Below are 22,006 nucleotides of genomic sequence, written 5' to 3' on the forward strand. Positions count from 1 at the left end.
TTATTTTTTACTGGTTATTTTACAGAAGTTGAAAATGATTGCATCAGAAGAAGTATAGTATGTTTTCATCTACTGAAATAAGACAAAAACAAATTGGACAACTAAATCTACTTAAAGAATTTTAGTCAGCAGAATAAATCTTAAATAAACATTTTTCTTACTGATACATGCATTTTTCAAGTTCTTGCTGTAATTAAAGGACAGTTTAGCACTATTTGAATAGCTTTTATTTTCGATTTATTCATTATGTTTCACATTTCTCATGTACCATGTTCAGTGCCTTGGGCTTCCCGACAGGGTTGCGGAAGGTGTTTTATAAATAAAATTTTGATTGATTGATTGATTGATTGAGTTTTCTCTCAGGTCTACTGACTGAGGCTTGGTTGGTCTTTGGTCCTATCAGGATCAGGTTCAGTTTTACCCCTAAAACCACTAAACCACATAAGGGTGTCTTCACCATGAAGCAGTGCTTTAATGCACAGTTTTTCCACAGTATGCACAGCAGACACAGAGCTGAAGCCATTATGAAAGCACGTGGGCCGTCTTCTCAGCCTTGCTAAATGAAAAGAGCCCTCCTGTGTATTTGGAAAGTATTCAAGAGTCTCCAGCTGTGAAACAGAAGACTTTGGTCTTTCCTTTTTGCTTTAGTTAGAGATTCATGTAAAATCAATTGGCGGTTTGTGCACAACAATGGCAGTAGGCTCATTAGTGGAGCACACACACTTTGGTCATTTGTCTTCTATTCACTAGGTGGCTAGAGGGCACTTTAAATTCCCATCGTTTCCTGGGCAGATCTGCCTGCTCAGCCCATCACACATATCATCTGTGTGTGTGTGCGCGCGCGCGTGCGTGTGTGTTTGTAAGAGAGAGAGGAAGAGGTGCACCTGCTACAGAATATTTGTGGAAATGTGCAGCAGCTGTTAGGTTATGCCCTTACAACTCATAAGTTGCCAATTATCCATGCCAATTAAATTTTACTCTGGTTTTACGGAATCTGCTGCTCCTAAATTGTAAATACCACACTGAATCATCACACCCATTTCACAGGTATGTTCAGGCTCCTGCCACAGGGCAGCGTTCTGTAACATGATGCTTACCTCAGATCTGTTAATTTAAGAACGGAGTCTGCTGGTTGCTCTGGGATCATTTGCATTCAGTCCTGTTTCCTATGAAAGTCTGTCGCTGTGGAAGTTTGGTTTTTAGTCTGAGTCTTTTAAAACTCAGGTTTTTCTCAACACTTATGAAACTGTTAGCAGGTATACCTTCCCCCCCCCCCCCCCCCCCCCCCACACACACACACACACTTTATGCGCGTGCAGTAGATTCATTTAGAGTTCTTATAGATGTCAGTCAGCATTAATGTAACTACTTGTTCCTCGGTAAGGTGAGGGGGAGCTGGTGTTTGTCTCCCACAGTCATCAGCTGAGAGACAATCACAAGAACACATGGTTTTTCTATAGTCCCTTCTAGTCTTGCACCCCCCAAGGCACTTTAAACCACAGAAGTCTTTCACACACAGGCATGACGAGCTACCATGTAGCAACAGCTGTACTGGGGAGCACTGACAGAAACAAGGCTGCCATTCAAAGACACCATTGGTCCCTCCAACCACCACTAGCAGGCAAGCACTCCAAAGTGTCTTGCCCAAAGGCACAATGGTTGATTTGGACTGAGCCTAGGATAGAACAGGCAACCCTCTGGCTATGGGGTGGGCACTTAACTCTTCTGCCGTTATTGCCTATTAAGACAAAGAGAGATGTTCCCTCGCACACATCTAGAGTGCTTTCGCTGTCACTAGGCTTCACATTGTGAAGGGACAGATATTGTACTGTGTTGGGTGGCCTTCCTGGTGACAGAAACTGTAAAGATTCTTGTTGAATTCATTGCTTTGTTATCACCACATCATTTTCAAAAATGCTGTAATCAACCCGCTTCTTAAAAAACGCAATCTTGACCTTCCATAGCAGCTTCAGACCATCTCTAAGATCCTGTTACGATCTTCTAAAAGATTGTGGCTAAACAACTCACAGCTGCTCGTGATGAACATAACATCGATGATAGCTTCCAGTCAGGTTTTCGTAAAGCTCATTCTACTGAAACAGCTCTTCTTAGGGTCTCTAATGACCTTCTGACTCACAGTGATGCAGGGGACTGTTCTGTTCTGGTCCTGCTGGACCTGACTGCAGCCTTTGACACTGCTGACCATCACCTGCTACTGGAGAGGCTGAGAGACTGGGTAGGCCTATTAGGAACAGCCCTTGAGTGACTCTCCTCTTATCCTTCTGATCGTTCCTTCTCTGTGGCCATCTCCATGTTTTCGTCCACCACCTCCCTCACCCATGGTGTCCCACAAGGTTCTTTGCTGGGGCCTCTACTTTTCCTCCTTTATCTGCTCCCATTCTGTCCCACTCTAAACTTGAGATTGTTATCTACACCTTCATCTCTTCATGCTTAGACTACTGAAACTCTCTTTTCACTTGTCTGAGAAAAACTTCCCTGAACCGTCTACAGGTGGTTCCAAATGCCTGTGCTTGGCTTCTGGCCAAATTGTCAAAGTACACCCACATCACCCCGCTTCTCCTCCAGCTTCACTGGCTGCCAGTCAACTTCAGGGTTCATTTCAAGATCCTGGTTCTGGTCTATAGGGCCTTACATGGACAAGCACCATCTTACATTGGTGATCTTCTTAGTCCCTACACCCCCAGCAGGCCCCTACGGTCCAGTGATCAAAGCCTACTGGTTGTGCAGCACCAGGCTAAAGACCAAAGGTGACAGATTATTTGCTGCTGTGGCCCCCAAACTCTCTCCCCCTGAGCCTGAGATCAGTGGACTCAGTGGACTCCTTTAAAAGCAGCTGAAACTCACTTGTTCAGGCTGTTTGTATTTCCAATTGTATTTCAGAATGTCGTGATTACTTTTTATTATTCATTTATATTCTTCCTTCACATTTTTAATCTCACTTTCTCCTTCTTACCTCCAACTCTGTCTGTCTCGGTGCTGCTGGACAACCGGAGCATAAGCATTTATTTTCTTACGTTTTTTTCCACAAGTGAGAAGAACTGAACAGCAGCTTTTTCCCATCCTTATGTATTTGTTTACATTAGGTGTTTATACTGGTTGTAATTTCAGTGAGCAGTGAGAGCCAAGGCGAGAATCCCGATGAGATGGGCTGTGTGTTTATGACACCCCCAACAGAAGGAATGGGATCATTTTCTGGATTAACTCTCAGAAATCTGGCAGTGATGCATAAACACACCTCACCAGTACCAGTTCTGTTGCAATCATTGAAGGAGATTCAGGTTGTCTGATGACCTGAAGCCGAGGTCACCCTCAGCCTGCATTCATCTTCATTATTGAAGACAGTTGGGGAGACTATAGGACACTGTGAGGACACAGGAAATAGTTATAGGTGTTGTGTGGAACTTTACCAACATCAAACATCAAAGAGGATCTTTGAATAAAACGTAGAAATGGACTTCCGATGACGTCACCGTAGCAACCGGTCGAGCTTTGACCTGCTCCTGTTGGTAACTCAGCTAAATCCTTTAAATTAAGAAGAAACGCCCCAAAATACGACAACGTAATAAGCGTTAGACCCACGATGCCTGGACCTGGTAAAACTACCAAGGAGAGGACTAAGTCAACCACACAAACCAAGTTATCGGGGTTTAGCGGTGAAGCTAACGTGTCCGAGGCCTGCGCAGCTGACAAGCCAGCCAGCACGAGTGAACACGGCCCCGCGGATAATGTCAAAATGGAGGAGAGGCTGCAGCGTGCCATACGAGAGGAGTTTGCAGGTATTGAAAGCAAGCTTGCAAACACGCAAACTGCACTTTGGGACAAGCTGGAGGGCGCAGTGGCCAAGTTTTCCAGTAAGGCAGATGAGGTTGAGGCAGCCATGAATGAAATGCAAAAAAAAAAGTGTCTGAATGTGTGGGGAGAGTGGAGGAAATGGAGAAACGCATTTCAAATGTAGAAGATGAGCATGTGGTGATGGGGACCACCATTTCAAGATTAGAGAAAGAAAATAAAGTGTTGATGGATAAATTAGTGGATTTGGAAAACAGATCCCGACGCAATAATCTCAGGTTGGTCGGAGTTCCAGAGGGAGAAGAGGGCGCGGACGCCTGTGGATTCCTGGAAAGCTGGATAACGGATGTATTGGAGTTGAATACAACAAGGAGCCCTCTGGTCATTGAGAGAGCACACCGCATTGGCCCAAAAAGAAAGCCTGAGGAACCTCCAAGAACATTAATTATGTGCTTTCTTAACTATAAACAGAAAGATATGGTGATCAGAGCAGCAAGACTGAAAAAAGATATTTTGTACAAGAACAAAAGGGTGAGATTCTACGAGGACGTCGCCACAGAGGTGCACAAACTACAGAAGAAGTTTGGGGTAGTACGACAACAACTCTGGAAGATGGGACTGAGGAGTGGCATCGTAACACCAGCTAAATTGATAGTAACATACAAGGAAAAAGTCTACAGATTTAACACGCCAGAAGAAGTCCAAGGTTTCATAAAGAAGGTCCAGGAGAACAAGAGATGAGGACGATAATATAAGGTCTAACATTTTGGGGTAATGATTCATTTGGAAAAAGATATAGTTAACTTCATCAAAGTAGAAGTTAATTAAGAATAAAGCGATTTTCTGTTTTTTCTTTCTTTTTTTTTTATCTGCACAGTTAACTAGATAGGAAGAATGATAATTTTCAATCTTTTATATTATACTACTTTTTTTACATTTCATTTTTATTTATTTAGTTATTAATTACGATTATTATTTTTTTAATTATTGAATTTATTCAATTTTGTTTAAAGACAGTAAAAAAGTAGTTAATTATTAAGGGGCAGTGGAATATTAGCAAAGCTTAAGGATTCATTAAGGACACAGGGAGCAGGGAAGAGCTAGGCATAATGCCAGTCATTTAAGTTAGCAGATCTTAAAACGGGGATCTGTACATGGTTAAAGTTGGAAGTGGAACATTTGAGTGGGTTACCCAGAAAATGGGTGGGTGGGGTTCTTTGTGTTTTTTCTTAAGTATGGTTTGTTCACTTAAAGTTCGTGTTTTGTGTTCCGTTTTGTTCGTACTCTCAGACAAGTTTAAGCATTTAGAAGTGCATGTGAGGTGTGATGACTCGGGAACTGGAAGTTAAATGTACCTCTTGGAATTGTAGAGGCTTAAAAAGTACTAAAAAGATTAAGCAAGTAATGACCAAAATGAAAGATCTGGAAGCTAAAATAATTTTTCTTCAGGAGACGCACTTGCTGGAGGAGGAACATATTAAGGTTGGCAGGAGGTGGCAAGGTTCGTTGTATGCAGCACCATTTAGATCCAATGCTCGGGGAGTAATCACATTAATACATAAATCAGTACCTTTTCAGGTTAAGAATGTAATCAAAGATAAATTTGGTAGGTATTTGATCATCCAGGGATTACTTATACAAGAAACCATTAACTTAATTAATGTATATGGACCAAATACAGATGATGATGCATTTTTTACTAATCTTTTTCTCACAATTTCATTACTCCAAGGAAAATGCATCATAGGAGGGGATTGGAATTGTGTACTGGATCCCTGTAAGGATAGACCAACTGGGACTGACCAGGCCCATAACAAAAGCCGAAAAACAATTCTTAACTTCATGAAGGAACTTCAGTTGATTGACATCTGGAGACAGTTAAAACCTGACGATATAATTTTTTCCTGCCATTCAAAAACATTTAATACATATTCCAGAATAGACTATTTTTTAGTATCAGCAAGCCTACTATAAAACATAAGGACATGCTCATATGACAGTATATTACTATCGGACCATGCTCCCTGCAATATCATATATACACATAAAAACTTAATAATTGAACGTAGATGGTGTTTACACCAGAAATGGCTGAATGATGAAGAATTCCTCACTTTTGTAGAAAAAGAAATAGATGAATATTTTACTATAAATGGTTCACAAACATCAGCTAGTATTAGGTGGGAGGCATTTAAGGCATGTTTACGGGGAGTTATAATTGCATATACTTCATCGAAATCTAAAGAAAAATGTAAAACAAGACAGCAAATGGAAAAGGAAATTAAAACTCTAGAGGAACTAGTATTCAGAAGTAGAGACCCAGTAACAGAGAAAAAATTGCTAATACTAAAAGCACAATACAATAAAGAATCGGCAGATAGAGCGGCTTCGAACATTTTGAGATTAAATCAGTCTTTTTATGAACAAGGAGAAAAACCTGGAAAAATATTGGCATGGCAAATTAAACAACTGGAAGTGCAGAAAAATATAACATCGATTGTAAGCAGCAAAGGGGAAATGATAATAGACCCGATGGAAATAAATAAGGCGTTTAGAAACTATTATGAAAAACTTTATGAATCTCAGGATAGACCAGATCAAACCTCCAGAAATGCGTTTCTGGATAAAATAAATATTCCTACTATTGCAGATGACTTAAAACAACAATTAGATGCAGAAATCACCGAAGGGGAAATAAGCAGGGCAATTAACAGTATGAGTTCAGGTAAAAAAGCGGGACCAGATGGATTTCCAATTGATTTTTATAAAAAATTTATAAGTAAATTAGTGAAACCATTATTGGAAATGTATCAGGAATCATTACACAAAGGAATTCTTCCTAAATCAGTTACGGGTTCGCAAATCATTTTGCTACCTAAGCCGGGAAAGCCGAGTAATAAATGTGAAAATTTGAGGCCGATAAGTTTACTCAATTCCGATATTAAGGTGTTAGGTAAAATATTAGCTACACGTTTGAAAGGTACTCTCCCCTCAGTAATTCATAGAGATCAAAATGGCTTTATATTGGGACGCCAAGGTCTGCATAACGTAAGAAGAGTCTTTAACATTATAGACGGAATAAACAATTCGTCAGAGAGCGCCTTACTCTCGCTGGATGCCGAAAAAGCATTCGATAGGGTCGAGTGTAGGGCTGTAGCGAAGCCTCGACTACGTCGACGGCTCGATTCTAAAAATTTGTCGACGTCAGATCCGGAAGTCGACGCACCGCGCCCACTTGTTGCATCCCCAGGAGTTTGTAAATAGAGAAGGAATCTGCCTGTTTTTCCTCTAGTTCGCCCTCTTCTCCGCCTTCACTAACATCTCCGCCAAATACCGAAGACCCGGAACAATGTTCGTCCACTACTAGATTATTTTCCTGTTTTGCCCGCCTTCGTCTCCCGGCAACGGACAACAACTTCCGGGGTCAGATGCGCTGCTTCGTCTCTATCGCAGATGTAGAAAATCACCGGGAGCGTTTCTCCCTTCATAAAGGAGCTTCTTTCAGACATGAGGAGAGCTGTTTTGGTGGTAGCAGTCTCTCCTCCGTGCTGGTCTGTTTGCTGCTGGGTGTTTTGGTTTATTTAAACTTGGTAACTTGAACTTAACGTTGGTAAAGCTACTGTTAGCATCTTCGCTAACAGCTTCTTGCGTTGGGATAAGCTGTTACGTTTTGGTTTAGAGTTCATCTTTTTTGTGGTGTAGATCTCCCTTTTATTACATTTAGAGTGTTGTGGGTTTTCGGTTTAGTGTAAAATATCACCTTGAGTTTGGTTTAACCCGTAACACCACTCGCCTCACGCACATAAGTGACCAAAACAAAGCAGCGTGGAGACACTCCCATCTTCTACCACCTCTCAGGCAGCAGCCTGCACTCCCAAGTTCTACACGTCACCAGAACATAACCAACCGCAACACAATAAAAGCAGTGTTATACAAAATGGAAGGCCTGTAGTGTTTATTCTCTTACAGTAACAATTTATCAATTTTTTTGAGGAATTTATTTGAGATTTTCTGGTTTTTGTTAATTGTGCAATAGAAAAATAATCATTAGATTAATTTTCTAAATAGTCATTAGAATCCATGCTTTCTTTCTTTTTTTAAACACAGAAACAGTTTTGTTTACCTGTTTGTAGCTACGGTTTCGCCGACAGCTGCCGGCTTCTTCAGGCTGACGCTGCGTCAGCCTGAAGAAGCCGGCAGCTGTCGGCGAAACCGTAGCTACAAACAGGTAAACAAAACTGTTTCTGTGTTTAAAAAAAGAACGAAAGCATGGATTTACAAAGACACAGCAAGAACACACCTAAGAAGTCATTAGAATAGTCGACTATTCGATAAAATAATCGTCAGAATAATCGTTTTAAAAATAATCGTTTACCCCCAGCCCCAGTCGAGTGGCCCTATCTTTTTGATGTTCTGACTAGATTTGGGTATGGAGATGTGTTTCGAAGATGGATACAATTATTACATTCAAATCCAACTGCTGAAATCTTGACAAACAAAAATGTCTCTGAACCAATAAGGGTGAAACGGGGATGTCCACAAGGCTCACCGATAAGTCCATTGTTGTTTGTATTAGCTATGGAACCCTTTGCTATAGCCGTACGTTCGAGTTTATCGGTGACAGGAATTATGGTGAATGAAGTAGAACATAGGATCTCGTTGTACGCTGATGATGTAATAGTATATCTCTCAAAAATAAAGGAATCAATACCTGCTCTGCTTAGATTGATAGGGGAGTTTGGTCAAATATCAGGATATGTCATTAATAAATCTAAATCATCCGTTATGTTGCTAAATGAGGAAGAAAGGGACAACCCACCCACAGTAACATCCCATTTTAAGACAGTAAGGGACTTTATGTATTTAGGGATACGGATTTCGTCTAAACTAAGTGAGATTGTGGAAAATAATTATGAAAGACTTTCTAAAGAAATAACAGAGATAGTGGACAGATGCATATCTCTACCAATTTCTTTAATGGGTCGGATTAATATATACAAAATGAGTATACTGCCAAAGGTGCTTTATGTGTATCAGAACATCCCCTTGCCGCCTCCTGTGGATTGGTTTAGCAGGATCAAAAAGCTTGTTCTCGGTTTTTTATGGCAAAATGGGAGACCAAGGATAAGATTGTCATTGTTACATCTACCATACAATGAGGGTGGTGTCATGTGTCCAAATATTGAGTGGTACTACTGGGCATGTCAAATAAGGTCTATAAGATACTATTTTGACTTAAATAACGCCCCGCAATGGTCAGAGATGGAAAGTATGAATTTGCATCCACCATTACCATTATATTTTTTCTCAGACACAGCAGTAAACTTGATTAGAAAGGCAAAAAACCCAATGGTGAAGAACATGGTCAAAGTATTGTATGGTGTAAAAAGATATATGAATGAACCTGTTGTATTGTCACAGTTTACACCAATGTGGGGAAATCAGAATTTCAGACCAGGAAGAGAAGATACAGTTTTTAAACAATGGTCAATTAAAGGACTTCAAAAAATCCAAGATTTATATCCAACAGACTCTCAAGAAATGATGTCCTTTGATATGCTTAGACATAAATATAATATTGATAGAAAGCAATTTTTCAAATATCTCCAAATTAGAAGTTACATTCGAGCAAATCAAAATAATACCTGCACCAAACCACCAAAATCAGAACTGGAAGAAATAATAAGTAAAAGCAGTTTGAAACAAGGGGCAATATCAGAAATATATAAATTACTTAGGTCCAAAACATCTGAAAATTCGTTAGGAAGATTGAACGCCTGGAAAAATGATTTAAAAAAGGACATAACCAGGGATCAATGGGAATTGGTTTGTACAAAAGCTCATAAACAAACAATCAATTCTAGACTAAGGTTGTTGCAATACAAATGGTTGATGCAAATATATGTTACTCCCGAAAAGTTGAATAAGTATAACCCTAATATACCAGACATTTGTAATAAATTCAATGAAGGGAAAGGTGATTTTTGGCATTCCATTTGGGGTTGCAGGAAGATAGGATCCTTTTGGATTGCAGTAACACAAACTATGAAACAAATACTATCCAAAGAGATTGTTTTGGATCCCTGCTTTCTTATTTTGGGATTGTATCCTGAAAACATGAGGTACACAAAAAGCGACAGAATGTTTATTGATATGGGTCTGTTACAAGCAAAAAGATTAATTGCTTTAAAATGGAAAAGAACAAGGGAGCCGAGTATCACACAGTGGATAAAACAAATGATGGTGGTTTTGCCAATGGAGCGGATAACATGTATACTGAAAAAGAAATTGGATTTTTTTGAGAAGGTATGGAGACCGTTTGTGAACTTTGTAGAAGGATTTGTATTAGCTGAGGAGGATGAGGACTGAGGACAATGACATTTGTTTTGAGATAATGTCAAATTTAGGCCTTTAACGGAGTGATAAATCGACTGTTTTTTTTTTCTTTCTTTTCTTTTAGATGTCTGAGAGGAGAATATGTTCATGTAGTGTTTAGTGTGTTGGAATGTTTGCTAGTTGCTAAAATGTAACAAAAAATAATAATAAAGATATTGTTGGAAAAAAAACGTAGAAATGAAATAAGACGTGCTGGAAAAGTAGCTTTATTGTCATGGTCTGTGTCTGCGTCTCACCTCATGTGTCTCCTGGTGTTCCGCATCTGCCCTCTAGTTTTCCCTCCTCATACTTCCCTCTCCCAGGTCCTGTGCCCTCTTGGCCCCCTCTTAGCCACGCCCCTGTAGTTTGTTTCTGTAGTGTTTTCCTTTAGTGTCAGCTTCCCCTTAGAATATTAGTTATGGTTCATGCCTTCTGGTCTTTTGTTTTTCTCTTAGGTCATTTTCCTTTGTTACAGCCTTTCATTATTTAGTGGGTTTTTCCCACCAGTGTTTTCTTCCTCCTCCCTGAGTTAGTAATTGTGTTCACCTAGTCCCTCTCCCCACACACCTGCAATTCATCTCCCTCTCATCTTCCCAGTCTATATAAGCCCTGTCTTGTCTCTGTGTGGTTGTTGGTCCATTGTATTTCTGTCAGCGTGTGTTCGTGCTCTGTCTGAGCTTTTCGTCTCTAGGTCTTCGTGCTCTTAGTGAGCTTCTTGTCTCTAGGTTTTTTGGTGCTCTTAAGAGCTTTGGGTGTCCTGTGCTCCAGGACTTTTGGACTTTGGCTCGCTGCCTTGGATTTATTTTTGTTCTTTTATCCTGCAAATAAAAGGATTTTTTTTTATTTTGAACCAACTTCTGCCTCTTGTCGTCTGGGTAATCTGCATATTTGGGTCCTAAACATCCCCACAACGTTAGCCTAGTGAACTAGACCAAATTCTTGCTTTGCAAAGAATGGTCTAGGCATGCTCCATTGGAACCTCAGCAGCTCCTACCAGGACTCTGGCTAGCCAATCACAGCTCTCTAGAGGGGTTTCAAACACATAAAGAGCTGTGATTGGTCCATAATGGTGGGCCAATCATAGTGCTCTATCTGCTTAGTGAACAAATCACAGAGCTTTATCCGCTTTGTGGGCCAATCAGGGCACTCTATATGCCTGGTGGGTGGGATGATGCAACAGAGTGAAACAAGAGTGTGTCACATTCATTGTCCAGTGGAATGTGGAGATCATTTGAAAGACAACGGTAGAACCCGCCCCACAACCGAGAGCCGTCAATGGAGCATGGCCAGACTAAATAATACATTTATTTAGTCTGGCTTGCCAGGCTACCACAACGTGACATTTACAACAGAAACTGGTGTAACTCATGAAACTTACTTCTGGACCAGAATTCTCTGATGAGCCCTTTGACATTGTAGTTATTACTGACTATTTGTGATCCAGAATAATGATTTGGTTTATCAAACACGCTCTCCTTTGTTTCACCACTCTTGTTGCAGGTTGCCAACAGCAACCGTTGACCCTCCTTGTACAGGAGAAGTTTTTGGAGATAAATAGCAGCAGGAGAATCTGTCCCCTACCAGAAGTTTAATTTATCTATTCAGTAATTAACAGCTGAGGCATTAGGTGTTGATTAGGCTGAAGCTTGATTTGGTCCCATGACGATGTCCGTATTTTATTTCAGATGGTTTTGTCTCTTCTGTTTGTGAGTTTACCGTTTGGATGATTTTCACCAGATGGCCAAAGGTAGGGCTCATGTTTTAAACCATGTTTAAATAGTCTCCTACACCTATCTCCTGCATTAGCTTCTGATAGAAAGTAGATGTTGAAACTCTAGGATTTGAAAAGCCTGACAGATCTATGTCACACTGTCACTTAACATTCATGGACTCGCCCATCCTGACTCCTATAAGAGAAAGCTGTTGTTGGTTTAGCATCCAGGAAGCAACAGAGAACATTAGCAACTCCACCACACAGCAGAACTCCTCCAGGCTTGTGTTTGTGGAGATACACACATTGCTGTTAGCCAGTCAGAGGCGTGATGTCCACATATCAGGAATTAAGACTCCAAATCTGCCGTCTGAAGCTCAACTCTGATCTGGCTGACTTGTTCCTTAAAAAGGTGCACCAGAACTTTTCCCCAGAGTACGAATTACAAGGCATTCTTTCCTACTAGAGACCACTTCAGATGTATTAACATCTGAGTAAAACTGATGTTTAACAAGTCGTTTTTAAACGTTGATACTTTAGTCTTGTTTCAGGCTTATGCTGCTGTTTTCTGACTCCTCCTGCGCCGAGTCTAGCCTCAGGGGTTTGGTCTAATCTGTACCTAATAAAACCTGCATTTATCAGGATGCCCCTAAGACCAAAGAGCTGTTGATGACTGTCGAGGGAGTGAAGTGATTAAAGACACCAACAAATCCTTGCTGCTGACAGCGCCCAGCTTTGCTGTCATCCATCATCCCTCCTGGGCTGGTTTCTTATTGATATGACACCTAACAGATTCTGGTTCTGTCTCTGTCTCAGGTGTGATGAGTGCCAGCTCTGCTATCACTTTGGCTGTTTGGACCCCCCGTTAAAGAAATCTCCCAAGCAGACGGGATACGGATGGATCTGCCAGGAGTGTGACACGTCGTCGTCCAAGGTGAGTCCGACACAGGAAGCTGGTCCTTTACCCTTACGTGTGTAAACTTCACTTTTGAGTCCTCTGATCAGGTCTTATCCAGCCACAGACTCAGATTCCTGCTTAAAAGAATAATTTAGGCAATGTCATCTTTAGCACATTGAACATGTTTACAGTTTGGATCAGATCTGAAGATTCAGACTGGCTGTAGAGTCATTAAAGGGAAGCCAGCTTCATTCAGAGCCACTAAGGACAGAGTGTGTTTAGCAGCTGGTGCAGAGTTACAAATGGATCTTTGCTGGCTCGTGTCGATCTTAGACTTTTACGGATCTTAAAGTGCTGTATGAAAGACTGTGATTGGATTTTCACATCACTGGATCTTTGTAAAGGTTTGAAAACCACAGTTAAAGCCATGAGAAGTTCAGTTTCCTTCTACAGCTGAGATCTAGACTAGAAATCTAAACAAACCACAGCTGTAGTTGAGCAGGACAATATAGGAAAAAAATCATTTTTTCAGGACAATTTCTCCACCTCTCCTTGCTGCAGCATCTTAAAGAGCAAGCAACACTTACATGAACCTTTTTTTTTTGCTGTTATCCCATATAGATAAGTGTCTAATAGTGATTTACACATGTGTAATCATTATATTGGCATTTTAATGCAACTTACTTTAAATGTAATATTTCAGCGGGGTGCTACCAGTCATTGCTTCAGTGCTGTTCTCTCAGTCCACCAGGCGACGCCATTTTCCCAGGTATTTTTCTAACAGGAAATATGTCTCCATCCATGCCTTGACTCCCACTTTAAGTCACATTGCTCTCTGTTTAGGTTTGAGAGGGGAGGGCTTGTTGATGGAGCGTGCTTGGGTCTGTATTTTTGATTAGTTGGGTATAATGCCTCATTTCCATCAACCGTTTTGGCAACATTGCGTGGTCATCAGGGGCAGTTCCTGTGGAGTGGCAGACTGGGGTGGTGGTCCCCATCTTTTAGAAGGGTGACCAGAGGGTGTGTTCCAACTATAGGGGGATCACACTCCTCAGCCTCCCTGGAAAAATACTGGAGAGGAGGGTTCGATCAATAGTTGAATCTCAGATTGAGGAGGAGCAATGTGGTTTTCGTCCGGGCCGTGGAACTGTGGACCAGCTCTATACCCTTGCAAGGGTGATGGAGGGGGCATGGGAGTTTGCCCAACCAATCCACATGTGCTTTGTGGATTTGGAGAAGGCTTATGACCGTGTCCCCAGGGGCACTCTGTGGGGGACGATCCAGGAGTATGGGGTGGGTGGCTTTCTGTTAAGGGCCATTCAGTCCCTTTACCAGAGGAGCGTGAGTTTGGTCTGCATAGCTGGTAGTAAGTCGGACCTGTTCCCAGTGAGGGTTGGACTCCGCCAGGGCTGCCCTTTGTCACTGGTTCTGTTCATTACCTTTATGGACAGAATTTCTAGGCGCAGCCGTGGTGTGGAGTGTGTCGAGTTTGGTGGCAGGAGAATCTTTTCTTAGCTTTTTGCGGATGATGTGGTCCTCCTAGCTTCATCCAGCTCTGACCTTCAGCTCTTGCTGGGTAGGTTCGCGGTCGAGTGTGAAGCGGCTGGGATGAGGATCAGCACCTCCAAATCTGAGACCATGGTTCTCGACCGGAAAAGGGTGGCTTGCCAAATCCGGGTCGGGAGAGAGGTCCTACCTCAAGTGGAGGAGTTTAAGTATCTCGGGGTCTTGTTCACGAGTGAGGGTAGGAGGGATCGGGAGATCGACAGGCGGATTGGTTCAGCATCTGCAGTGATGCAGACGCTGAGCTGATCTGTCGTGGGGAAGAGGGAGCTGAGCCAGAAAGCCAGGCTCTCGATTTACCGGTCGATCTACATCCCAATCCTCACCTATGGTCATGAGCTTTGGGTAATGACCGAAAGAACGAGATCGCGGATACAAGCGACCGAAATGAGTTTCCTCCATAGGGTGGCCGGGCTCAGCCTTAGAGATAGGGTGAGGAGCTCGGACATTTGGGAGGGACTCGGAGTAGAACTGCTGCTCCTCCAGATCGAAAGGAGTCAGTTGAGGTGGTTTGGGCATCTGGTCAGGATGACTGCTGGACGCCTCCTTGGGGAGGTGTTTCGGGCATGTCCTGCCGGCAGGAGGCCCCCGGGTCGACCCAGGACACGTTGGAGAGGTTGCATCTCCAATCTGGTCTGGGAACGCCTTGGGGTCCTGCCGGAGGAGCTGGTGGAGAAGGCCGGGGAGAGGACGGTCTGGAGCTCCCTAGTTGGGATGCTGCCTCTGCGACCCAGACCCGGATAAGCGGAGGAAGACGACGACGACGATTTTATTCAGCACAGTGGATTAACCTGGTTCAGTTGCTGAGCAGAACAAAAACAGGACATGGAGATGACTTGATGATGCCACAATGTCACACCTCTGGTATGAACTAAAGTAGAGAATAACTTCTGTTTTAGTTGTGTTGCATTTTAAGTAGAGGAAAGCAGGTGGGCTTGTGAAAGACAAAAATCTTTCCACAACTATATTGTCAAAATAACGGTGTGGGTAGGTACAATATCATATCTGTTTCTAAATATATCGGGATATCGGCAAACCGCAGTTATGATAACTTGACTTGTACACTGAAAAAGTCTTGAAATTGTCCTGGAAAAGTCCTGGAAAATAACCCTGTAACACTAACATGAGCTAAGTCTTTCCAAACAAGCCACGAATCAAAAAGATTCACACTGTTAGAATACCAATATTATTACTTAAATCGGCCGTAGAAACAAAGCCAGGTCACCATCAGTCCGTGATTTCATAACCTTTTTCAGCTCCCTCAAACTAATGTAGGCCATGCTGGTGTTCACTCTGGTTTTAGCTTTTTGCTTCACCTCCAAAGACATTACTCTCTCACTTTTACTTACAGGCCCTGCCATGATGCCAACAGAAAAGCAAACTTCTTTTCCTTCTTCTTGTGCTTTTTATTGATGATCAGCAAACTGAAAAATCTAACTGCACAAAAATTAGCTAACAGCCATAAGACAGGTATAAGAGCATTCCCTAGTAGGGCTGAACGATTAATTGCATATGGAATTAAATTGTGATGTGACAAAAGGAGATTTTCTAATCGCAAAGGCTGCGATTTGACTGGCAGCAAGTGGTTAGCACAATGCTAATGTACATGGAAAAACCCATAGGGATACTAACATCACAGATTACATTCTCACAAATTATGAATTAGGAACGTGCCAAATGATTACATTTGGAGTCTAATAAATTAATCAAATAAGATCCTGGTTTTTGTTTTTAAATCCCTCAATAACTTAGCACCTGGCTACTTGTCTGAGCTCATTCACCCTTATGTCCCTCAGATCAGCCAACCAGCACCTTCTTCGTGTCCCTAGCTCCCGCAGTAAGTCCCACGGGGAGCGCGCTTTTTCAGTTTGTGCATCAAAGCTCTGGAACCACTTGCCCCTCCTGATCAAATTCTCTTCCTCCATTTCCCTTTTTAAGTCTCGTTTAAAAACTCACTTTTATTCTCTGGCTTTTAATTCAGTCTAACTTGTTCTCTTTTTTCCTTTTCCTTTCTATTTGTATTACTCGATTTTAATGGATTTCGTTTTTATTTTAGATTGTTTTTATTATGTGCTTTTTTTCAGCACTTTGTTCGGCTCTCATGCCGTGTTTAAATGTGCTATGCAAATAAACTTGGTATGGTATGGTAAGTACAAACAGATATTTTAGTAAAGCCAGAAAACCGTAAGAGACTTTTAACTCCACTGAGTGTTGGCTACCAGCTATGGACGTAACTGAACTATGGAAGCTCTGCATGGACAAGATGTCAAAAACTCTCAGCACAAAAGACTTCAATAAATTGGACACACTTCTTTCCTGTTAATACATTTTCACAGTTGATGTTAATACCTATGGTCCTTCAAGGGATGTGTTCCTGGCTGCAAAGCAGCGCACCTTCACATACAACATTTTTTAGAAAAGCCCCTTGAGATAATAATCGTGAGTTAAATCGCAGCTGCAGTATTGAAGAAAAATATCGCAATTAGATTACTTTCCAGAATCGTTTAGCCCTACCCCCTAGGATTCCTACCCTCTCCACAAAACTGTTAAGTGCAGAATCTCACCAGCAGAGGGCAGCAGAGTGGTTTCAAATATGAAATTGCTCAAGTCTAACCCAACAATCACTTCAATCAATGGTAAAGCTCTAGAGCAAAGCTTATCAACTATTTAATGTTGCTTTCAAATTGTTAAAATATAAAAAATCATGAATCGGTTTCTGATCAAATCAGTTCCCTTTCAGTCGATTCAGTCGGTACAACAAAGGTACTGTGGGACATCACGCCCTCGTGTGGCCTGGCAGAAAACACATTTAATCAAGCCTGTAAGATAAATGAAAGTGACGCTGCAAGGAGGCCCCACCCTCCACTTATAAGCAACCGCGTCACTGTCATTCCTCAGTTCTTACACTCTTCACCTCGCTGAGAACACATCTGACAACTAGCTGCGCTATATAAAGATAGCTTAACCGCTCGCTGACTGGACTCTACTGCCTTCTGGCTAGCATTCCCGCCCACCGAGCGCTATCTTTTGTGGCTCTTCAGGTTCTCCACTTCCCTCTGCTCTGTGTCTCGCAATGAGCACCGTGTCGGACGTCGCTTCACGGAAAGCCACTTCGCGCCCCTGTCCTCAGGGCTGTGGATTCTCTCTTCATGAGAAGGACCTACACGAAGCGTGCCCGGTTTGTCTGGGAATTCTCCATGCCAGGAGAGCACTTGTGGACCCAGAGGCATGCGAGTTCTGTTGCCGACTCCGCCGTCCCACGCTCGAACGGTACGTGAAGCTCCTACATCTCCTAGGAGACGCTGTAGTTTCGCAGCAGGACCCCATGCTTTCCCGTTCGGCCCCAGCTTCGCCCGGCTCTGACATGGACAGCCTAGTGATCGATGTCCCCGCTACTAGCTGGGCAGATCAGATGGAGATGGCAGACAATTTAACCGGACCAGACCTAGAGGCTTCTCAGTTTCCTCCTCTGGCAGAGGATGAAGGTGACATTTTAGACATTTGCCCTGATGGTCAGAACATACTCGAGGACAAGTAGGTCCTCTCGGTGGTGGAGTGTTCAGCTCCGGCCGCTACTTCAGCCTCCGAGCTGCGAGATGACACTTCTTTTCTCCCGCTTTGCCGGTGGGCAGCGGGGAGGCTAGAAGTGGACTGGCCCGCTCCTTCACCTGCACAAAAGAGGTCCTGCTTCTCTGGATTTTACCTCCCCTCTGAACCAGCGGAGGTAAAGAACTTTCTGCCACTGTACCCAAATTTTGTGGCTGAGCTCACGGCATCCTGGGCCAAGCCGCTATCCAACCACGCCACGGCCCCGGGTTACGGTCAGTTTTCGGACCTCAACGGCACAGAAATGGCGTGATTGGTTACCCTCCCTCAATGGAGGCCTTTCTCGCGACTTACCTGCTCCGACCTGCAATAACGGAATAACGGAGTTAGTGGACAATCTAATCTACCCTCCAAGCCATGCCGCTTCTCAGCTGCACAACTGGAGAAGATTTACCAAGCGCAGGCCTCCACTGCCCGCGTCCTCAGCTCTTCCATCATGTTCCAGACCTACCAAGCACTTTGCCTGGCGGACCTTGGAGCAAGAGTTCCACCCGACAGCCCACTGACCCCCGTCAGATGGCGCCTGTGCTTGGCTTAGCCGCAGTCACCGGCCACTTTTTAAACTTTTCTCCACTAACCTCCTCTTTTCCACCTCGCTCCTGTCTGCGATCCTCTTCAGTGGTATCCCTGCTACCATCTCCTATGATCGCCAGACTCTTTTATCCTTCCGTTTGTTCACGATCGCCCAAGATGCACCGAGGATGTACCTCCCTCTTTGTTTACCTGAGTGGCGCACTGGCCCGGAGCCAAACAACAATTGCAACCTGCGCGCCTCCAGCTATGTTTGTCCGGTCCCGGGAAAACGTCGGAGGAAAAGAGGTAAACGACCAGGAATCCAGGTGAGAATAAGACTTCTCTTAAAGCGTGGTTTATCTAGTAAACATCGGCGTGATCTTCTGGCTTCTCTTCTTTTGTTTGGCAACCTGGGCGCCACTTCCGCATTCCCGTCAAGCCGCGTTGCAGTGCGTTTTCTCCGTCCAAGTTTTTTAAGGTCGGTTTATCTTCATTCCTCAGTGGTTTCTCCTCCTGTTCCCTCCATAAGTGGTTTTTATAAACACCGTGGATCTAACCCTGCTAATTTATGTCCACTAACTCCAGCTGTTTCTGTAGTTTCTGATTCCTCCACCTCACTCAGCATGGCTCTGTTAAATACCCACTCTGTTGGCAATAAGTCCTTCCTGCTCAATGATCTAATTCTCTCTAAAAAGCTGGATTTTCTGTTTCTGACTGAAGTTTGGCAGCAAACATCTGATTATTCTGATCTGATTGAACTCTGCCCGAGTGGTTATTCTTTTCTTAGCCAGCTCCGGGGTTCTGGTCGTGGTGGAGGCCTAGCTGTTGTTTTCAGAGACCATCTTCCATGTAGCTCTACAACCTCTGGTCACTTTGCTTCCTTTGAACTGCAGCTGATTAAAGTCGGCCGTAAGGACCCGTTCTACTGTGCTGTGGTCTATCGTCCACCTGGTCCAAACAGTTCTTTCCTTCAGGAGTTTAGTGACTTTCTATCCTCCACTGTGAAGCTGTCCAGACTGGTGATTGTTGGTGACTTTAACATCCACGTTGATGATCCCTCCGATCACTTTGCCATCAATTTCTCCAGCCTTATGGATTCCTTTGGCTTTACCCAGCATGTTTCTGGCCCCACACACACCAGGGGGCACACTCTGGACCTTGTTTTTACCCTGAGTCTAAATGCTGACAGTGTTTGTTCTGAGGAAGTTTATAATTCAGATCACCATTGCATTTTCTTTAACTTGTCAGTTTCGGCATCCCCACCTCCTGCTCGCCGTATGGTTAGTTCTTGTTTTCTTAATGAGAGCACAGCTAGCAATTTTTCTGCTGCTTTTGATCCACCCTGTTCTTCTGATAACGACCCAGACTCCTTAACTTCTCAGTTTAACGAGCACTGCCTCTCCATTCTGGACAACATCTGTCCTGTCAGAACCAGATCAGTTCCTGCAGTGAACCCTACTCCCTGGTTTACTGACAGCCTTCACAGCCTGAAGCGCCAGTGCAGAAAAATTGAGCGTTTGTGGAAGAAAACCCATCTCCACGTCCATCTGCTGCACCTAAAGGATCTTCTGTCATCCTTTAACTCTGCAGTCAGAGACGCTAGGGTTTCCTATTTCTCCAACCTGGTGTCCCAGAGCAAAGGGAATACCAAGGTGCTGTTTACCACCATCAGCAGCATTGTCTCTCCTGCCTCTCCTACAGCCTCCATCCACTCTGTTACAGACCGTGAGAACTTTCTGTTTCTTTGTGGACAAAGTCAAAAAGCTTAGATCTAGCATCTCTCCTTCAGCCTTATCGCTGCCTCTCCCGACTCCAACCAGGCCCATCATCCTAGATTGCCTGAGCTAACCAAACTAGTTAACTCTATGAAGACCTCTGCATGCCCCCTCGACATCTTACCCTCATCTTTGTTTAAAAGTGCTTTTCAGTCCATCGGTCCCAGCGTGCTCTCTATAATTAATGCTTCTCTGGCTTCTGGTCAGGTCCCTGCTTACTTTAAGAACGCTGTAATCCACCCGCTTTTTAAAAACCGAGTCTTGACCCCTCTCTCCATAGCAGCTTCAGACCCATCTCTAAACTTCCGTTCATCTCCAAGATCTTGGAAAAGGTTGTGGCTAAACAACTCACAGCTGCTCTTGATGAACATAACATCTATGATAGCTTCCAGTCAGGTTTTCGTAGAGCTCATTCTACTGAAACAGCTCTTCTTAGGGTCTCTAATGACCTTCTGACTCACAGTGACACAGGGGACTGTTCTGTTCTGGTCCTGCTGGACCTGACTGCAGCCTTTGACACTGTTGACCATCACCTGCTACTTGAGAGGCCGAGAGACTGGGTCGGCCTATCAGGATCTGCTCTGGAGTGGTTCTCCTCTTATCTTTCTGAGCGCTCCTTTTCTGTGGCCGTCTCCAAGTTTAGGTCCTCCACCACCTCTCTTACCCATGGTGTCCCACAAGGTTCTGTGCTGGGGCATCTGCTCTTCCTCCTCTATCTGCTTCCTCTTCAGCACATGCTGAGCTCCTTCAAAGGAATTTCCTACCATCTTTATGCAGATGACATCCAACTGTACATCTCCTTTAAGCCCCATGAGATGTCTAAGCTGCAGCTGTTACACACCTGCTTAGACTCTATCAAAACCTGGATGGCGGGGAGCTTTCTACAGCTAAATGAAGATAAGACTGAGTTCCTCATCTGTGCCCCAGACAAGCTGGTTCCCAAAGTCAGAGACTCTCTTGGTCAGCTTGCTTCTCACACCAAACCTTCCATCAGGAATCTTGGCGTGACCTTTGACCCAGCTCTCACCCTGGATTCTCATGCCAGTTCTCTTGTTCGCTTTTCCTTCTTCCATCTCAGGAACATTGCTAAGCTGAGTCCCATTCTGTCTCGCTCTGAACTTGAGACAGTTCTCCACACCTTCATCTCCTCACGCTTAGACTACTGTAACTCTCTTTTCACGTGTCTGGGCAGAACCTCCCTGAACCGTCTACAGGTGGTTCAGAATGCCTGTGCTCGGCTTCTGACCAAGTCCTCCAAACACACCCACATCATCCCGCTTCTCCTCCAGCTTCACTGGTTGCCAGTCAACTTCAGGGTTCATTTCAAGATCCTGGTTCTGGTCTATAGGGCCTTACATGGACAAGCACCATCTTACACTGGTGATCTTCTTAGTCCCTACACCCCCAGCAGGTCCCTGAGGTCCAGTGATCAAAGCCTACTGGTTGTGCAGCACACCAGTCTAAAGACCAAAGGTGACAGATCATTTGCTGCTGTGGTCCCCAGACTCTGGAACTCTCTCCCCCTGAGCCTGAGATCAGTGGACTCAGTGGTCGCCTTTAAAAAGCAGCTGAAGACTCACTTGTTCAAGCTGGCTTTTGTTTGACCTTCTTCACCACTCTCTGTGTATGCTGCTCTCCCCACCTATTCCACCTTCCTCAGGATCCACTGATTTCCCTCTTTCCTATTCACTCTCTCTCTCTTTCTTAACATTTTTTTAATCACAATTGCCTAATTTTGCTCATTTTAATATATTT

The 22,006-nt window shown here is 43.6% G+C and overlaps 1 protein-coding gene across 4 annotated transcripts in view; it reads left to right on the forward strand.

The window, feature by feature from the left end:
- The window catches only part of phf14 (PHD finger protein 14), a 193,119-nt gene that overhangs the window by 141,710 nt on the left and 29,403 nt on the right, over positions 1 to 22,006 (forward strand). For 3 of the 4 annotated variants that reach the window (XM_054745836.2, XM_054745831.2, XM_054745829.2), the window contains exons 17-18: positions 12,713 to 12,830; positions 13,498 to 13,563. In XM_054745836.2, coding sequence (XP_054601811.1) covers positions 12,713 to 12,830; positions 13,498 to 13,563 — 184 coding nt within the window. The remainder of the gene's footprint in view (positions 1 to 12,712; positions 12,831 to 13,497; positions 13,564 to 22,006) is intronic. The other variant, XM_054745840.2, reaches the window with a different exon arrangement.

The sequence above is a fragment of the Nothobranchius furzeri genome, chromosome 11 (genome assembly GCF_043380555.1).
Source record: "Nothobranchius furzeri strain GRZ-AD chromosome 11, NfurGRZ-RIMD1, whole genome shotgun sequence".
In the NCBI taxonomy this organism is placed as follows: domain Eukaryota; kingdom Metazoa; phylum Chordata; class Actinopteri; order Cyprinodontiformes; family Nothobranchiidae; genus Nothobranchius; species Nothobranchius furzeri.